This window comes from Monodelphis domestica, chromosome 2, assembly GCF_027887165.1.
Source record: "Monodelphis domestica isolate mMonDom1 chromosome 2, mMonDom1.pri, whole genome shotgun sequence".
Classification (NCBI taxonomy): Eukaryota; Metazoa; Chordata; class Mammalia; order Didelphimorphia; family Didelphidae; genus Monodelphis; species Monodelphis domestica.
In genome coordinates, this window is record NC_077228.1 from 43,670,115 (window position 1) to 43,684,511 (window position 14,397).

The 14,397-nt window shown below is 37.5% G+C and overlaps 1 protein-coding gene across 1 annotated transcript in view; it reads right to left on the reverse strand.

The window, feature by feature from the left end:
- The window catches only part of CLCA1 (chloride channel accessory 1), a 47,330-nt gene extending 38,907 nt beyond the window's left edge, over positions 1-8,423 (reverse strand). The window contains exons 1-3 of the mRNA XM_001365327.4: positions 8,265-8,423; positions 3,581-3,721; positions 3,270-3,417 (exon numbers count right to left, since the gene is read on the reverse strand). Coding sequence (XP_001365364.3) covers positions 3,270-3,417; positions 3,581-3,721; positions 8,265-8,423 — 448 coding nt within the window. The remainder of the gene's footprint in view (positions 1-3,269; positions 3,418-3,580; positions 3,722-8,264) is intronic.
- Between the last annotated feature and the right edge of the window lie 5,974 nt (positions 8,424-14,397).

Genomic DNA, 14,397 nt, shown 5'->3' on the forward strand with positions numbered 1-14,397 from the left:
AAGCCCTAGCTGTAGTTCATTGCTCTGCCCATACAGGTGGCTCTGACCCTGTCTCTAGAGGAAATGACCGAGCAGATGCCGCTGCAAAACTAGCAGCCATAGAAGGACCTGGATTAATTTTAACATTAACAACCACTGATAATTTAAATTTATCACTCTCCTATAATGAAAAGGAAGTGGAAAAATGGAAACAAAAATTTAAAGCAAAACAGATTAATGGAGTCTGGGTGTCATCTGAAGGAAAACCCCTGCTCCCTAGAAGTTTCTATAACCAAATTTGCCAATCTATTCATAAAAATGGTCATTTTGGCACCCAGGGCATCGTGGACTCTGTCAAGAGAGTATGGATAGCCCCTGGTATAACTACTGTAGCCTCTAAAGTATGTTCAGCCTGTCCTATTTGCCAGGCATATAACCAACATGCATATCGTGGAAAAGCCTTTGGGGGACGTCCTCTGGCTTACACACCTTTTGAACATCTACAGATAGATTTCATAACAATGCCAAAGGCTGGACAATATAAATTTTGTCTAGTAATTGTAGATCAACTAACCAGATGGCCGGAAACATTTCCTACGACCTGAGCCACAGCAGATTTTGTTGCAAAGATACTTTTAAAAGAAATTATTCCTCGTTTTGGCCTACCAGCACGTATTGACTCTGATAGAGGTAGTCATTTTACCGATTCTGTCTTAAATCAAATATATTCTTGCTTGGGGATAACTCCAAAATTCCATGTTCCATATCACCCCCAGAGCTCAGGCCAAGTGGAGAGGATGAATAAAGAACGTAAGACTATGATTGGCAAATTATGCACTGAGACCCATTTAAAATGGCCTGAAATTCTCCCTCTGGCCCTATTTTATCTTAGAAGCAGGCCTAGAGGAGACTTACATATTTCACCATTTGAGATGCTTTTTGGACATCCGCCTATACAGGCTAAGCCTTTCTCCCCGGCTTATACATCGCTATTAGGGGGAGATATTACTATTGCTTCCTATATACAGGAGTTACAGCACAAACTACGTGAACTTCATGAATCCGGAGCTACAGTACAAGCTGGACCATTAGACTTTTCTCTGCATGACCTGAACCCAGGAGATAAAGTTTATATCAAGAATTTCAAGCGAACTGGAAGCCAGGCCCAGAGCCGGGAGGTCTCTAGTTAAAATCTGGCCTCCGATGCTTCCCAGCTATGGGGCCCTGGACGGATCCCTTGAACCCCATAGCCTAGCCCTTACTACTCTACCTTTGGACAATAGACATTTAAATGGATAATTAAAAACAAACAAACAAAAAAAAATCAGACAAGGGAATGACATTTCCCCATCAAAATAGAATTCTAATTCTTTTCTTCTTATATTATGGCAACTTCCTGTAGTCTTGGCTACAAATGGCTAAGTGAAATATTACTGCATTCTGTCCTACATACTTGTGGGATAGAAATTACTTTAAACTGGACCTATACAAGGTCTATTTTGAATTTTTCTTACGTTATTTTTCTATTCTTTTGATAATTGACACATACACCCCCATAACTGAACATTGCATTCTGAGCTAAACTTGATATTTTTTTTAAATACTTACTTCAGGGGGGATTGTATTTTAATTTAAAATCTAAGAATTTTTTGAATTGAATTTTTGAAAAAATCCAAGAATTTTGTTTAAGATTTTACTTTTATAAAAAAATTCAAAGATTTTGATTTTGTTCGAGAAAAGATCTTCAAGAAAGAAGCTTGAAACTTTTATATCCAGAGAATGAACTGTTGCAGAAAGATGCCGAAAACCTACACTTCATCAAGAAGATCAAGAATGAACTTTGGATGTGATTGATTGGACTGAACTTTTGATTGAACATTTATTGTAACTGTACACATTTATGCCAAAAGGGACTGCCCCTAATTTGGCTTTCTGTCAATGCGCCTAGCAAAATATTGGTTTTGCTTTCTTTTCTTTTCTATTTCCTCTCTCACTATTCTAATTTCTCTTAGAAAATTGAATATTGTGTATATCTTTAGTTAGAAGTGAATTTAGAACTACAAAATGATTATGTTAAATGATCAATGGGGAGACTAGTCTCCCAATGATCATCAGGGGGGATTGTAAACCTCAAATTTTCTTAGACTTATAAATGTTGGAAATTTCACCATTGGGAAATTTCATACTTGAAAAATTTCCTATTGATAGTGGGTCTTGACTATAGGAATGTGAACCCCATTGGCATGGGAGGTTCCTTCTCTTCCCTTTTTCAGATTACTTTAGGACAGAAACCTTTTGCTGAACAATGGAAAGGACTTTGACCTATGCTTAAGCATAGAACAGGAATTTCTTTGAGTCATGATTGATTTTAGAATTGATACAATGGAGATACTTGGAATCAATCTCCACCCTATTCAGTCCTAACAGGATTGAGTAAGGGCTGCAGCCTAGATCAAAATTTAATTATTCCAATCTCTACCCTACTCAGGTTAACAGGATTTAGAAAGGGCTGTAGCAAAGGAGCAAAGATTTAATCATTTGAAAATATGACCTTCAACAGACATGTGCAAAGCCTCTGGGCGGTCCTGGGTTAAGCTAGAGCCTCCATTGGCCCAGGGAAATTGATGGACAGTGATTGGTAGATGTGAGAACTGAGGGGAGGCAACTTGGATGGTTTCCTTAAAGATCAGGGGGGTCTGAAGATTGAGGAGTTGGTCGGAGTGGTGGCAGTGTACTCTGAGAAGCTTGCTCTGAAGGAACCTGAAGGTGGGGGCCCCTGAGACTGTTTCTCCATTTTGGTCACGTGAGTAATAGGGACTGATCTCTTTTCTTTGCCCCAGCTATCTAAGGGCTTGGGCCTTTTGGCCCAGCCTAAACAGACTGATTCAAAGGCTTTTGAGGGGCCGTTGGCTTTTTTATGGACTTCCGTTTTGGAGCAGGAGGTCTCTTGCGTGATGTGAGGTTATTTTGTCTAGGCCTCTGGCCTAGGCACATGTTTCTTACTTGTATATTCTTTAATCTTTATCCTTTAATAAACCTCTAACAAATATAATACTCCTTGCAGAGAGAAACTAATTTCTACCTGCCTCAGTCTCCCCATCTCCCCTAAATTTTAATCTTTACAGAGCACAATCAAAAACGTTTGAGATCACCAGTCTAAAGTAACTCTGCCATCTTTTTAGCTTAGCTTTATTTTCAAATAAAGGAATCATATCTATTTATGATGTGAAACAGGTTATTAAATATACCATAGATGTGATGAAATATTAGACTCTCATCAATAACTATACCTTGTGGTCCATATTCTTTCAGCTTTTTCCCCAGTATGATGTCAGGAGTTAAGTGAATTCTCTCTCCCTTATCTCCACACTGTCCAAACTGGTCAGTTCGTGGAGCATCATTGTTTGGGGGATTAGGAACATCAATGACGATATCTGCCTAGAAATGTTTTTAAAAGAATTATTATATAGAATATAATAAACCAAAACCGCAATATTTGGATTGAAAGCTTCTCCCCAAATTTAATTATTAGAGAATCATGTTTAAAAATTTTTAAAGTCACAATAAAGGTTTAATAAATAAGGGAGTTTGACGATCTTACCTTTTTGTAGGTTTCAAGTTTTGGTTTTTCATACTCTGGTTTTTTCTGCCATGTCTCAGGAATCAAGATGGAGATGCCTTTGAAGTAAAATCGTTTTTCTGTGGCTCCATATAGGTAATTCGAAGCCTCTGAAACCATGTCCTATGTGAAAAGAAGAAATCCATCAAAATACCTGAGAGCTGGCTGAGGGATAAACCAATCAGTCATTTAACCTTACATAAAGATTCATGCTACAAAAAGACTACCGTATTTTAACCAAGTGAAAATGGAGAAATGTGAAAATGCTTGTACTATTCAATATGGCTTACACTATTATTTCTTTTGTGTCACGGTCATACATGCTATTTTAGAAAAAATCAGAGTACAATGTTCCTCCTAATGGACTCCCAGCATTCCTGTCCAGCACTGTGGCCATAGAAAGCACTTCAAACCAAACTTTCCCCCTATCCTCACTCTTGTATACATTATGTTAAATACATACATATTTAGGCTATTCGCATGTACAAACCCACTAGGAATAAGGGGTAAATCATGACAAAATAAGAATAAAAAAAAAACAACTTGTGCTTAAGTTTAGATTTCTCTAAAAAAATCAGAGCACCATTGTTATATCATGAGTGAGTCTACAGCTTTGTTATAGTTAACTTCCATATTTTAATGCATCTGATGTCTTTGATGTGAATATTCTCTCCATCTATTTATACAACCCATTCATGTCTTTTCATTCTGTGTGCCTCTTGTCCAAACCTTCCCATACATTCTCTTCAGAACATCCCCCAATATGGTAGAGGTCTCTTATTTAGAACTCTGATGGAATATTGATAGAACATACAAGCTTTCCATTAATCTTGTAGTTTGTAAACTCTCATCATCTATTTGAATGGAAGCTCCTAGAGAGGATGAATTATTTCATTCTTTGTATTTGTATGCTCTCTACCTCTCATTACCATAATAGGTGCTTGCCTCACAATTAGATAGCTTTTTAATGAGGACTCACTTTTTGGGATATCTTTAGGATCTTTGCTCAAGAGTCTCTGGACTATTTTGTGAAACTTAGTAGCTTTGAAATTAAATTCTAAGCCATCCAAGATTTGATACATTTCCTAGTGAGATCCCAGTGGGATCCTGAGGTTTTACTCCACCCTCAATGCCACTAAGGGACTTTGCTATCAATATGACACAATTCAGTTAAACTCAGTTCAACAAATAACTTTAAGTACCTAACATTTGGAAACACCACTAGGTGTTCAAAGATGGATACCACACAGACCCTGTTATTTAGAAGTGTGCCATCTAATTGTTGCGGGAAAACCATATATACAGAGTACAAGGGAATATTGATAACTGGAATAAAAGTGAATCTGGCATAAATGTAATGAAGTACCCAATGCACCCAGTGTATTTTGAGAAATGTGAGTCCTGACCCCTCCCATCTAAGACTTCATAGAGGAGGTGACTTTGGTTGTGTGATTCTCAACAAATCATTTTACCTCTGACTATCCCTAGCTACTTTCCAAGACCATTAGAGAACAGATGACAATCTCTGTTGGTATATCAGGGTCCTAGAGTCTGTAATTAAAAAAAAAACACCTTGATGACTGTATTTTGCTATAATTGGTTTCTTTTGAAATTCTATGGATTTTGTGTATTTTAAAACATTATTCTAAAAGGGGATCCATTGATTTTATCACACTAATAAAGGTTGCAAGACAGAAACAATTAATTAGGAGTATCTTTGTAGAGGGAGATTTCCCACCAAGAATTCCCTATACTTATGAAATCACTCATCTGGACCACTCTCCATCCCCAAAGCCTCCAAATCCAAGAATCTGAAATGAGATAATTTATTTTTGATGAAAAAATTAGTCACAGACACTAAAAACAGTAAATGTATTGGTTCCTTGAGATAGGAATCTCTTATATTAAATTACTGAAAGGAAATATTTCATGTTCTCTAAGAAATTAGAATTGTTACCATAAGATATTTTTGGTCCTCAGAAATCAATTATAGAGAGACATTAATTGAATAATTTACATGTACTAGGCACTATTCTAAACTTTAAAGATTCAAAGACATAGTACTAATAATAGCAATAACTATAAAGCTAATATAATAATGTAATAACATATTAACACAAGTATTCATATAGCACTTTAAGATATGTAAAGTGCTTTATATCTGTTAAGCTTTACTTTCTGTCCCTCATGTATGGAATACCCTCTTTCCTCATTTCTTCCTCCTGGCTTCCCTTCAAATCCCAACTAAAACCTTACCTTCCATACGAAGGCTTTCTGGGTAGCTCAGTGGATTGAGAGCCAGGCCTAGAGACGAGAGGTCGTAGGTTCAAATCTGGCCTCAGACACTTCCTGGCTGTGTGACCCTGGGCAAGTCACTTGACCCCCATTGCCTAGCCCTTACCACTCTTCTGCCTTGGAGCCAATACACAGTATTGACTCCAAGATGGAAGGTAAAGGTTTAAAAAAAAAAAAAGAAAGCTTTCCCAATCTCTCTTAATTCTAGTACTTTCCTTTATTATTTATTCCCTGCCATTTCCCCCATTATGTTGTACATAGTTATTTGTATGATGTTTGTCCCAATTATATGGTGAGCTTTTCTAAGTCAAGAATTGTCTTTTACCTTTCTTTTACCATATAGTGAGCTTTGAAGGAAGCTGGGTATTCTAAGAGCTAGCAGAGAAGAAGTAGCACATCTTTGGGACAGGGAACAATCATCAAAGACAGGAAATAGGATTTGAGAAAATCAGATTGGTCCAACTAGTTTAGAACAGAGATTCAGAGAAAGCTTTAAAGCATAATAAACCCAGGAGGGTAGACTGGATCCATATTGTGAATGCGCAACAGAGGGATTTTGTACTGAAGAAAACAATTCAGGAAACTTAATTGAGTGATCTAGGTTTTAGATGGGGACCAGAAGGGCTGCCTTCTATGTCCTTTCTAGAGGAGGACAAGAACAAACCAGTAGAGGTGAATGATGACAACTAACGGATCAAATGCTTACAGTGGGGAGTTCATTCCTTAAAGAGCTAAAGAGAGTAATGTCCATGGTCTCCTGCAATACCTACCTCTGGTAGTGTGGAAGCCTTAGATAAAAGCTACATTTTCCCATGAGAGAGTCTTGAACTGATTAGAGTCTTGAACTGATTAGGTGCTTAACTGGTGTTTAATGAGTGAATGAACAATTGAAAGAGAGATGACTCTTAGGCTTGTGACATGCTCTGAATGAATGAATGAATGACCTTTGAGCATAGTAGGAACTCAATATTTGCTAAGTAAGTTAATAAATCAAAGGTTGAATGAATTTAGGAGATTACTCTTAGAGGTACTTCAATGTATCTGGGAAGCCCATAGTACCCTTCCTACTTTCCTCTGTCAAAAGTTGTAGTAGATTCTGTAACTCCATCAGCTGAACTTTTTGCTCCCTCACTGATGGGAATACTCTAGTGATCACCCTGACTTCAGGCTTTTATCTTTCTGGTAATATCAGAGGACAGAAAAGAACGAAGTTACAGTGAGTGAATGAAGTTGATGGTCAAGAGCTGTTGGCAGGTGTCAGAGTTTGACTTTCGACTTCTAGAGATAGAGAATATTGAGGGTCAGCTCCTCTAGGGCAACTATCATGCAACCCTCAAACTTTTGTGAAACTGATTTGCAAAATGAAATCAGTTGAATCATTTGAAAAGCAATATCTGTTCCCAGAAAAATATGCCTAGCTGAGAGATCAAATCAAAGGGGGTTGGTTGATGAATATGCCAGTCAACAAGTATTTATTAAGCTATTACTATATGCTAAACTTTAAATTTGGGGATACAAAGCAAAACAGAAGCACAGCCCCTGCCTCAGGGAGCTTTTCTTCTCACAGAGGAGAAAACATTTAACAATTAAATACATGCAAGATTCATATAGTGCAAATGAAAGATAAATTTATAGAGAAAGCACTTCGAGTTGAGGTGGTGGTGGGGAGTCTCTTATAGAAGTAAGATTTGAGCTGACTATTGAAGGAAACCAGGAAGTAAAGGTAAAGAGATGATCAATAGAAGGAAAAGACTTAAAAAAATTTTTTTAATTAATGAGGTGCCTCTGCTCTGTGTTCTTGGCACCAATGGCATTGGTGGAGACATCTTACCCAAGATCCTGTTCCATGCCAGTCACTCAGTTCAGCTAATGATAATGAATATTTCTACCATGCTTAGAGGTTTGCAAAGCACTTTATATGTGTTGTTCTCACATTTGACCCTCACATTCCTTAGTACAAAGTGGGATAAGCGGTATATGATCCCTGCTCTATTATGGATGAAGTTTCAAAACCAGCAAATGTCCTTCCTTTGTGTCTGGCTTTCTCTCAGATGCCAACAGATGCCCCACTTCCAAGGATCCCTCATTTCTTTAAGGAAATATTTCTAGTAGGCAATAATCTCTCTTTGCAAACCCTGAAACTGTGGTGTCCCCAAAGAAGTTGTATCTCTGCCTGAAAGCACAATGGACATTATTATCCCTGTCTTGTGGTTGATACAACTGATGATGCTCTGAGGAGTTAATAAACAAATAGAGGGAAAACCCAGGTCTTCTCTTTTTCCTATGACCAACTACATCTTCCCAAACCATTCTTTAGCTGAAAGCAAAACTTCTCCCAATGAGAACACATGTATTATTTCAATTCTCTTACCTTTATGTGCTGAATGAGTTTATCATCCTCTTGCAAAGCCGGGTCAATAGCAATGACAATATTTTCATAGCCATTATTATTTAACTCAATCAGGGAAGCACCTGCCCCCTGCAGTAGGCATGAAGACAGGATAAAGATAAAATTCTTAAAGGACCCCATCATTGCATGCCAGCAAAGATTTATCTAGGAGACCCCTTTCTTAAGGTGTCCTTCTCTTACTCTGTCTTTATATATGTATATATATATCATTTCCCAAGTTTTCAATGTTGGTTTATTATTGCCCTTTGAACCCTCTTCCAGCTAAATATTCTACATTTTTATCACTATTATGCTTGTCTCAAATTCAGGGATCAATAACATGGCCCCAAATTTTGTGTACACTCAAATATTTCACTTCAGACAAGGCATTGTGCTATAACCAATATGCCCCACCCATATGTTGGGATTGAGGGTGTGGGAGTCCCACACCTAGTTCACCAGAAGGTACCCACACTCATATACAATCAGAACATCTGGTTAGCCAAGGCAGATATTATTCTTACAACTGTTTGCCCTTTCTGGGACCTCGAATCCTCCCCAAAGATGTCTGGCTGAATTTAACTAACAGTTATCAGGGTGAAAAAGATGTAGTAGAAAGAGCATGAAATTTGGAATTATGGGACTTAGGTTTGAATTGTGCCCCTCCCCCCCCCATTCACTTCCTTGAGGCTTTGGGTGAATTACATTAATTCTCTTGACATCAGTGTCCGTGTTGTCTTTCCCCTTTAGAATATAAGATTTAAAACAGGGCAGGACCTCTCTTGCTTACTTGTATTTGTATCCCCAGCACTTAGCAGGGTACTTAAAATGCTTTCTCTGTCTATTTGCTTTTATCGATCTATCCATATCTATCTATCTATCTATCTATCTATCTATCTATCTGTCTGTCTGTCTGTCTGTCTGTCTGTCTGTCTCTCTGTCTCTCTGTCTATCTATCTATATAACCTCTCTCTGCAACAGATTCCTCAACAGTAAAGTGGCAGTAATAGTAGCACCAAGATTGTGAAGACCAAATGAGCTATCATTAGTAAAGTACTTTGAAAACCTTAGAGTGCCAAAGAAATACTAAATATTATTATTAATATCTATTTATCGATCTCTGTGTGCCTCTGTTTCTTTAGCTGTAAACTACAATGGTTAGATCTAATGGTCTCTAATTTCCAATCAAGTTCTAAATCTTTGGCTCTGTCAACCCTGTCTGATCAAAGCATTCCAACTGATAATGTTCAAGTGCTTGGTTGAATGCCTGCTGGCATTGAAAGCTGTCCACAGCTTTCGTTTCATTTTATTTACCAGCCCTATCTTATTATTACTCTTCTCTGCTCCCTCCAAATTACAACTCTGCCCCTCCTCTCATCCTTAGACCACACTGACCCTAAGCTGCTTTCAGAGAATCTCATACTTTTCTCCATTCCTTCATTACATAAAAGAAGAAAATGGTTCCAGACTTTATAAGGTTTTGTTTTCCATCTCAGTTCTCAAAATTTCCCTCCTCTTAAGGAAATCCAAATATACTTTATTTCAGGGATTAGTCCACTGCTGGCATCTTATTGTTCAGTTGACCAAAGTTTTGGAGGAACTGGCTGGAAGGGAAAGTTGGAGGACTATAACCTGAATTCCAGCACTTTCCCTTAACATAGGTTAAGTGACTTGAACAAAGTCACAGGGTTAGTTAATGGCAGAAAGAACCCAAGACTAATGGCCTTTGCAATATTACCTTTAGTTGAAACGAGGTAGCACAGATAAAAAAAATCTTTGCAAACCTTAAATAGTTACATAAATGCTAGTCATTATTATTATTATCAGTCAATTCACTCTAGTTGAAATGAAGCTATGAGCAAATACCATGAAAATAATAGCAATAAATGATTTATGGACATATTTTAAATGTTCACCTCTTAGGTGCCATAACTAGAAGTTCTAACATTTACCTAGTGGGTTTTGTCTGAAAAAGAGATAAACTGATATGGGGCCATAACAAATAAGATAAGAGAACTACCTAAAATTGGTAAAGTTTTCCTGAATCACAACTAGGAACTAACTGGAAAAAGAAAGATGAGCAATAATATGGAAACTATTTCTACCAACATTCAAACTAAGTTATTTTTTTTTCATTCGTTCCTATACATAGTTGCCATTGGGCTTTTCATAGCACTGATAGACTCAATAATCACATGATGTTGCCTTGATTGAAACAGATTGTTACTATACAACCCCAACCAGAATATTCATGCTATTACAGCTACAATATAAACTGTTCTTGAGCTGCACATGAGAGTGGCATGACAGGGAGTTATCAAATGTTGATGAACATCTCTGAAAGGGCTTGGCTCACACCAGAGGTGGACTAGTCCTCTCTGAACACCCCGTATACCCATGGTCATGAAACTGGCTGAAACAGGTGCTGTGGAGTGCTTAGAGCTTGGTTAGACATCCAACATGAGATGGTCATCCTGGGCCATTGGAGTCATCCTGACTTTTGTCTTGCCATTGGACTTCAATGATTTTGGAAAAGAGAAAGTGAGGTCAATGACTTTGTGCAACTCTGCTCTATTTAAACCCAATTCACATAGGAGTCAAAAGAAATTGCCCTGTGATGTCACTGGTCCTCTTTGAAATGAAGGATCAACAACAACAATGATGGAAGAGTTGTCAAGGTCAATAAGGAATGGCTTGTGGATGTAGTGGTGTAGTTTATCAAGAATAATTTATTTGTTTCCAGAGGTAAAAGTCTTATAGATTTGGAAGATACACAATAAATGAGTCAAAAGTATAAGAATATTAAAGCACTAACAGAGAATATCGATTCTTAGGGGATATTTGTGAGCCAGGGAAATTCAAAATCAGAATTTAATTGCCTTCTAAAGATAAGGACCTTAATGGATTGACAATTATTCCTTTTTTTAATTTAGTTGTTTGGGATTCAGGAGGAAAGATTGTATGTGCGTCCTCCTTGATGCAGATTATAGTCCCCCACATCTCCCTATTTTGTGCTATTCTTTTACAAGTTTTCCACAAATCCCTCAAGAAATCTATTTAGCATCCTAGAAACCTTCCTTTTAATTTATTCATGTCTTTGTAGTAACAAGATGCAACCTGGTATAATGGATAGAGAACAGTCCTCAGAGTCAGGAAGATCAGAGGTAAAATTCTGCCTCTAACATATCCTGACTGTGTCATCCTGGTTAAGACATGTAAATTTTGAGTGCTCTAGGCAACTCTCTAAGACTGTAAGTTGCAGAGGGAGTGCCCGACTACATATGTACTTCACCTGGTAGTTCCCTATACCAATGAAATGGCAGGTCCAATTTGGATCTCTATCCCTCAGAAGTACCACTGTACTATTTAGACAGCCTGTCTTTTATCACTCATTCCTAACTTTGGTTTTGGTCATCCAAGTCCTCCATGATATCTTTTAGGTCCCTTCTTAATTTGAATTCAATGTTGGGAATAAGCTTCAATTTACTTATTTTTTGCTCTGTGTCTCTGTGGCACAATGGATAAAGATCTGAAGTCAGGAAGACGCAAGTTCAAATTTGACATTAGACACTTAATAGCTGTAACCATGGGCAAGTCATTTAACTTCTGTTTGCCTCAGGTCCCTCATCTGTAAAATGGAGATAATAATAGTTCTTCCCTTTTAAGGTTGTTGTGAGAATCAAATGAGATAATAATTGCAAGGTGCTTAGTGCAGTTCCTGACACATAGTAGGTACTATCTAAATGTTAACTATTTTGTCATTACATGTCTATTAACTTTTGGGCTATTTCTAATCCTAATTCTCCTGAGATCATGGTGCTTTATGATTGACAGTTACTTAGAAAATACAACATTATATAAATTGCTTTTCACTATAGCAAACAATTGGCGATCTCTAAAAATCACCTGTTTTCAAATGAGCATAAGCTTGTTGAGTTTAGGGAAGAGCTTATTGTTGTTCTATCAGACATATACAAATATACAAGTTGATGGAGTAATTCCACTAATGGACTGCCAATCCACCAGCACATCTGGGAAATGGGAGTTTTTCATCCAATTTGTTTATCGACTATACTTGGTTAGACCAATAGTTTCTCGCTGTGTCTTTTGCTGAGGAATATTTGCAGTATTCTAGGAATTAATGTAATTAGCACAATGTAATATGTGAATATGAACATTTAGAGAACTTGCCTGCCAATAAGAGGAAGTACTAAAGCCTGAGGTTGTTTTAAAGTTCAGAATGATCTGAAGTTGGAAAAGAGACCTAAGGGCAACCTAAAAGGACTTTTCTGTTGTCGCTATATTTGAGAAAAGAGATATACATAGAGATAATACATAGAGAGTCCATGTTCAGCCACATGGGATGATAATAATTGTCAGCAGAGAAAAGAACTATCTTATTCTTATTTTTTTTCTGAGAAGGGTTTGATTAGATATAAAGAGGCCTCACAGATATTCCTTAGACAGACAAAGAAAGCAGTCGGCAGAGATGGTTTTACCATATGCCTGAAGAAGGCAATAACAATTTCATGGGATATTTACAAAAGGACCACCATGAAACTCCTTGTGGCTTATAAGCCTCTACTCATGTCAGAGGATGAAAAAGTAGAGCAATTCTACTAATTACTTAATAAGATGCTCCAAATTAAGTCAACATAGTCTTTGGTACTCAGCGACTTCAATACAAAAGTGGAAATAGTTAATGGTATCAAGAAATCTATTGGAAAAAGTAGGATAGGAACAAGGAAAGAGGAATGGGAGAAAGCCAAGATACTACACAGAAGCCTCATGCATGTACACCATGGGAAAAGGATTATTAGGCACTGCATATAGTCAACATAAATATATTACAAAAAATGAAATTGATATATTTTACAGGTATTTACAGATAAGAAGAAAAGACTCCATGATATTGGAGTCAGTCCAGAATCCACTTATCTATATACAGTTTGATCCCCAGTTTGTTAAAGCATAGATATGAATTATAAAGCTACAAAAAAGTCTAATAATGAAAAAGATGTGGGGCATGAAATGGAAACAATGGGCCTATTCATGTGTTAATAAGATATGATGGTTAATGATATATTTTAGTATCTATATGTGTATGAAAGTGTGTATTTGTACACACATATTGATGTGTATATACTCATGTACTTTTATAAATCAATATATATAACACATGGAAGGTAAAGAGAAAAGTGATGCAGTTTCTATTTTAACCTGAAGAATCTCTGGACCTTTTGTCAGGAAGACCCAACTTCAAATCCAACCTCAGATACTTACTAGTTGTGTGACCCTGGGAAAATCACCTAATTTGTTTGCCTCAGTTTCCTCATCTGAAAAATGAGGATAATTGAAGCATCTACCTCCCAGGGTTGTTTTGAGCATTGAATGAGATCATATTAACAAAGCATTTACCATAGTTCTTGGCACAAAGTAAGGGCTATATGAATTTTAGCTCTTGTTAGGCATTATTATTATCTATAAATCAGTCAAAAACCTCTTACTTCTGGCTTCACTCTCAGATGTCTGGGTTCTCAAAGTCTACATTAGTAGGAATCCCTACACCAAGCCCCAAAAGCCTCCAGTGTTAGTTAGTCCAGTGGTTATTTCTCATTTGAGGACCAGCCTCTTTAACTGTGGGGAGGCTCATTGCCAAGTTGCCCTTAGGGTAGCCTTGGCAACAACTCTCGATGCCATCTACCAAGACAGAAAGATCCCACAATCGATGTGAATGGAAGCAGCATCTGCACTGATGAAATGCCAGATACTTGAGATACTGAAGAAAGATTTTAATTTTATTTTTATACAGTTGGCAAGAGAGGCAATGTGACAGAGTGGAGTGAGAGCTTGCCTCAGTCAGGAAGACTCAGGCTCAGGTCCCTCTATCCATACCTATCCAGCGAGAGACCCATATCAGTGCTTTAGGCCCCTCTCTCGGACCCCAAGTCACAGGGAAGTTTCTAACCTCACTGAGAGAAGGAGCTACCTCACCCTGGAGTTCCCTAAGCCAGTATGATTGCAGGTTCAGTCTCTACATGTATTTCTGATGTGCTTTTGTGAAATCTGAGTGCCTCTGATTCTAGGCAGAAAGATATTTAACAGGTAGGACACA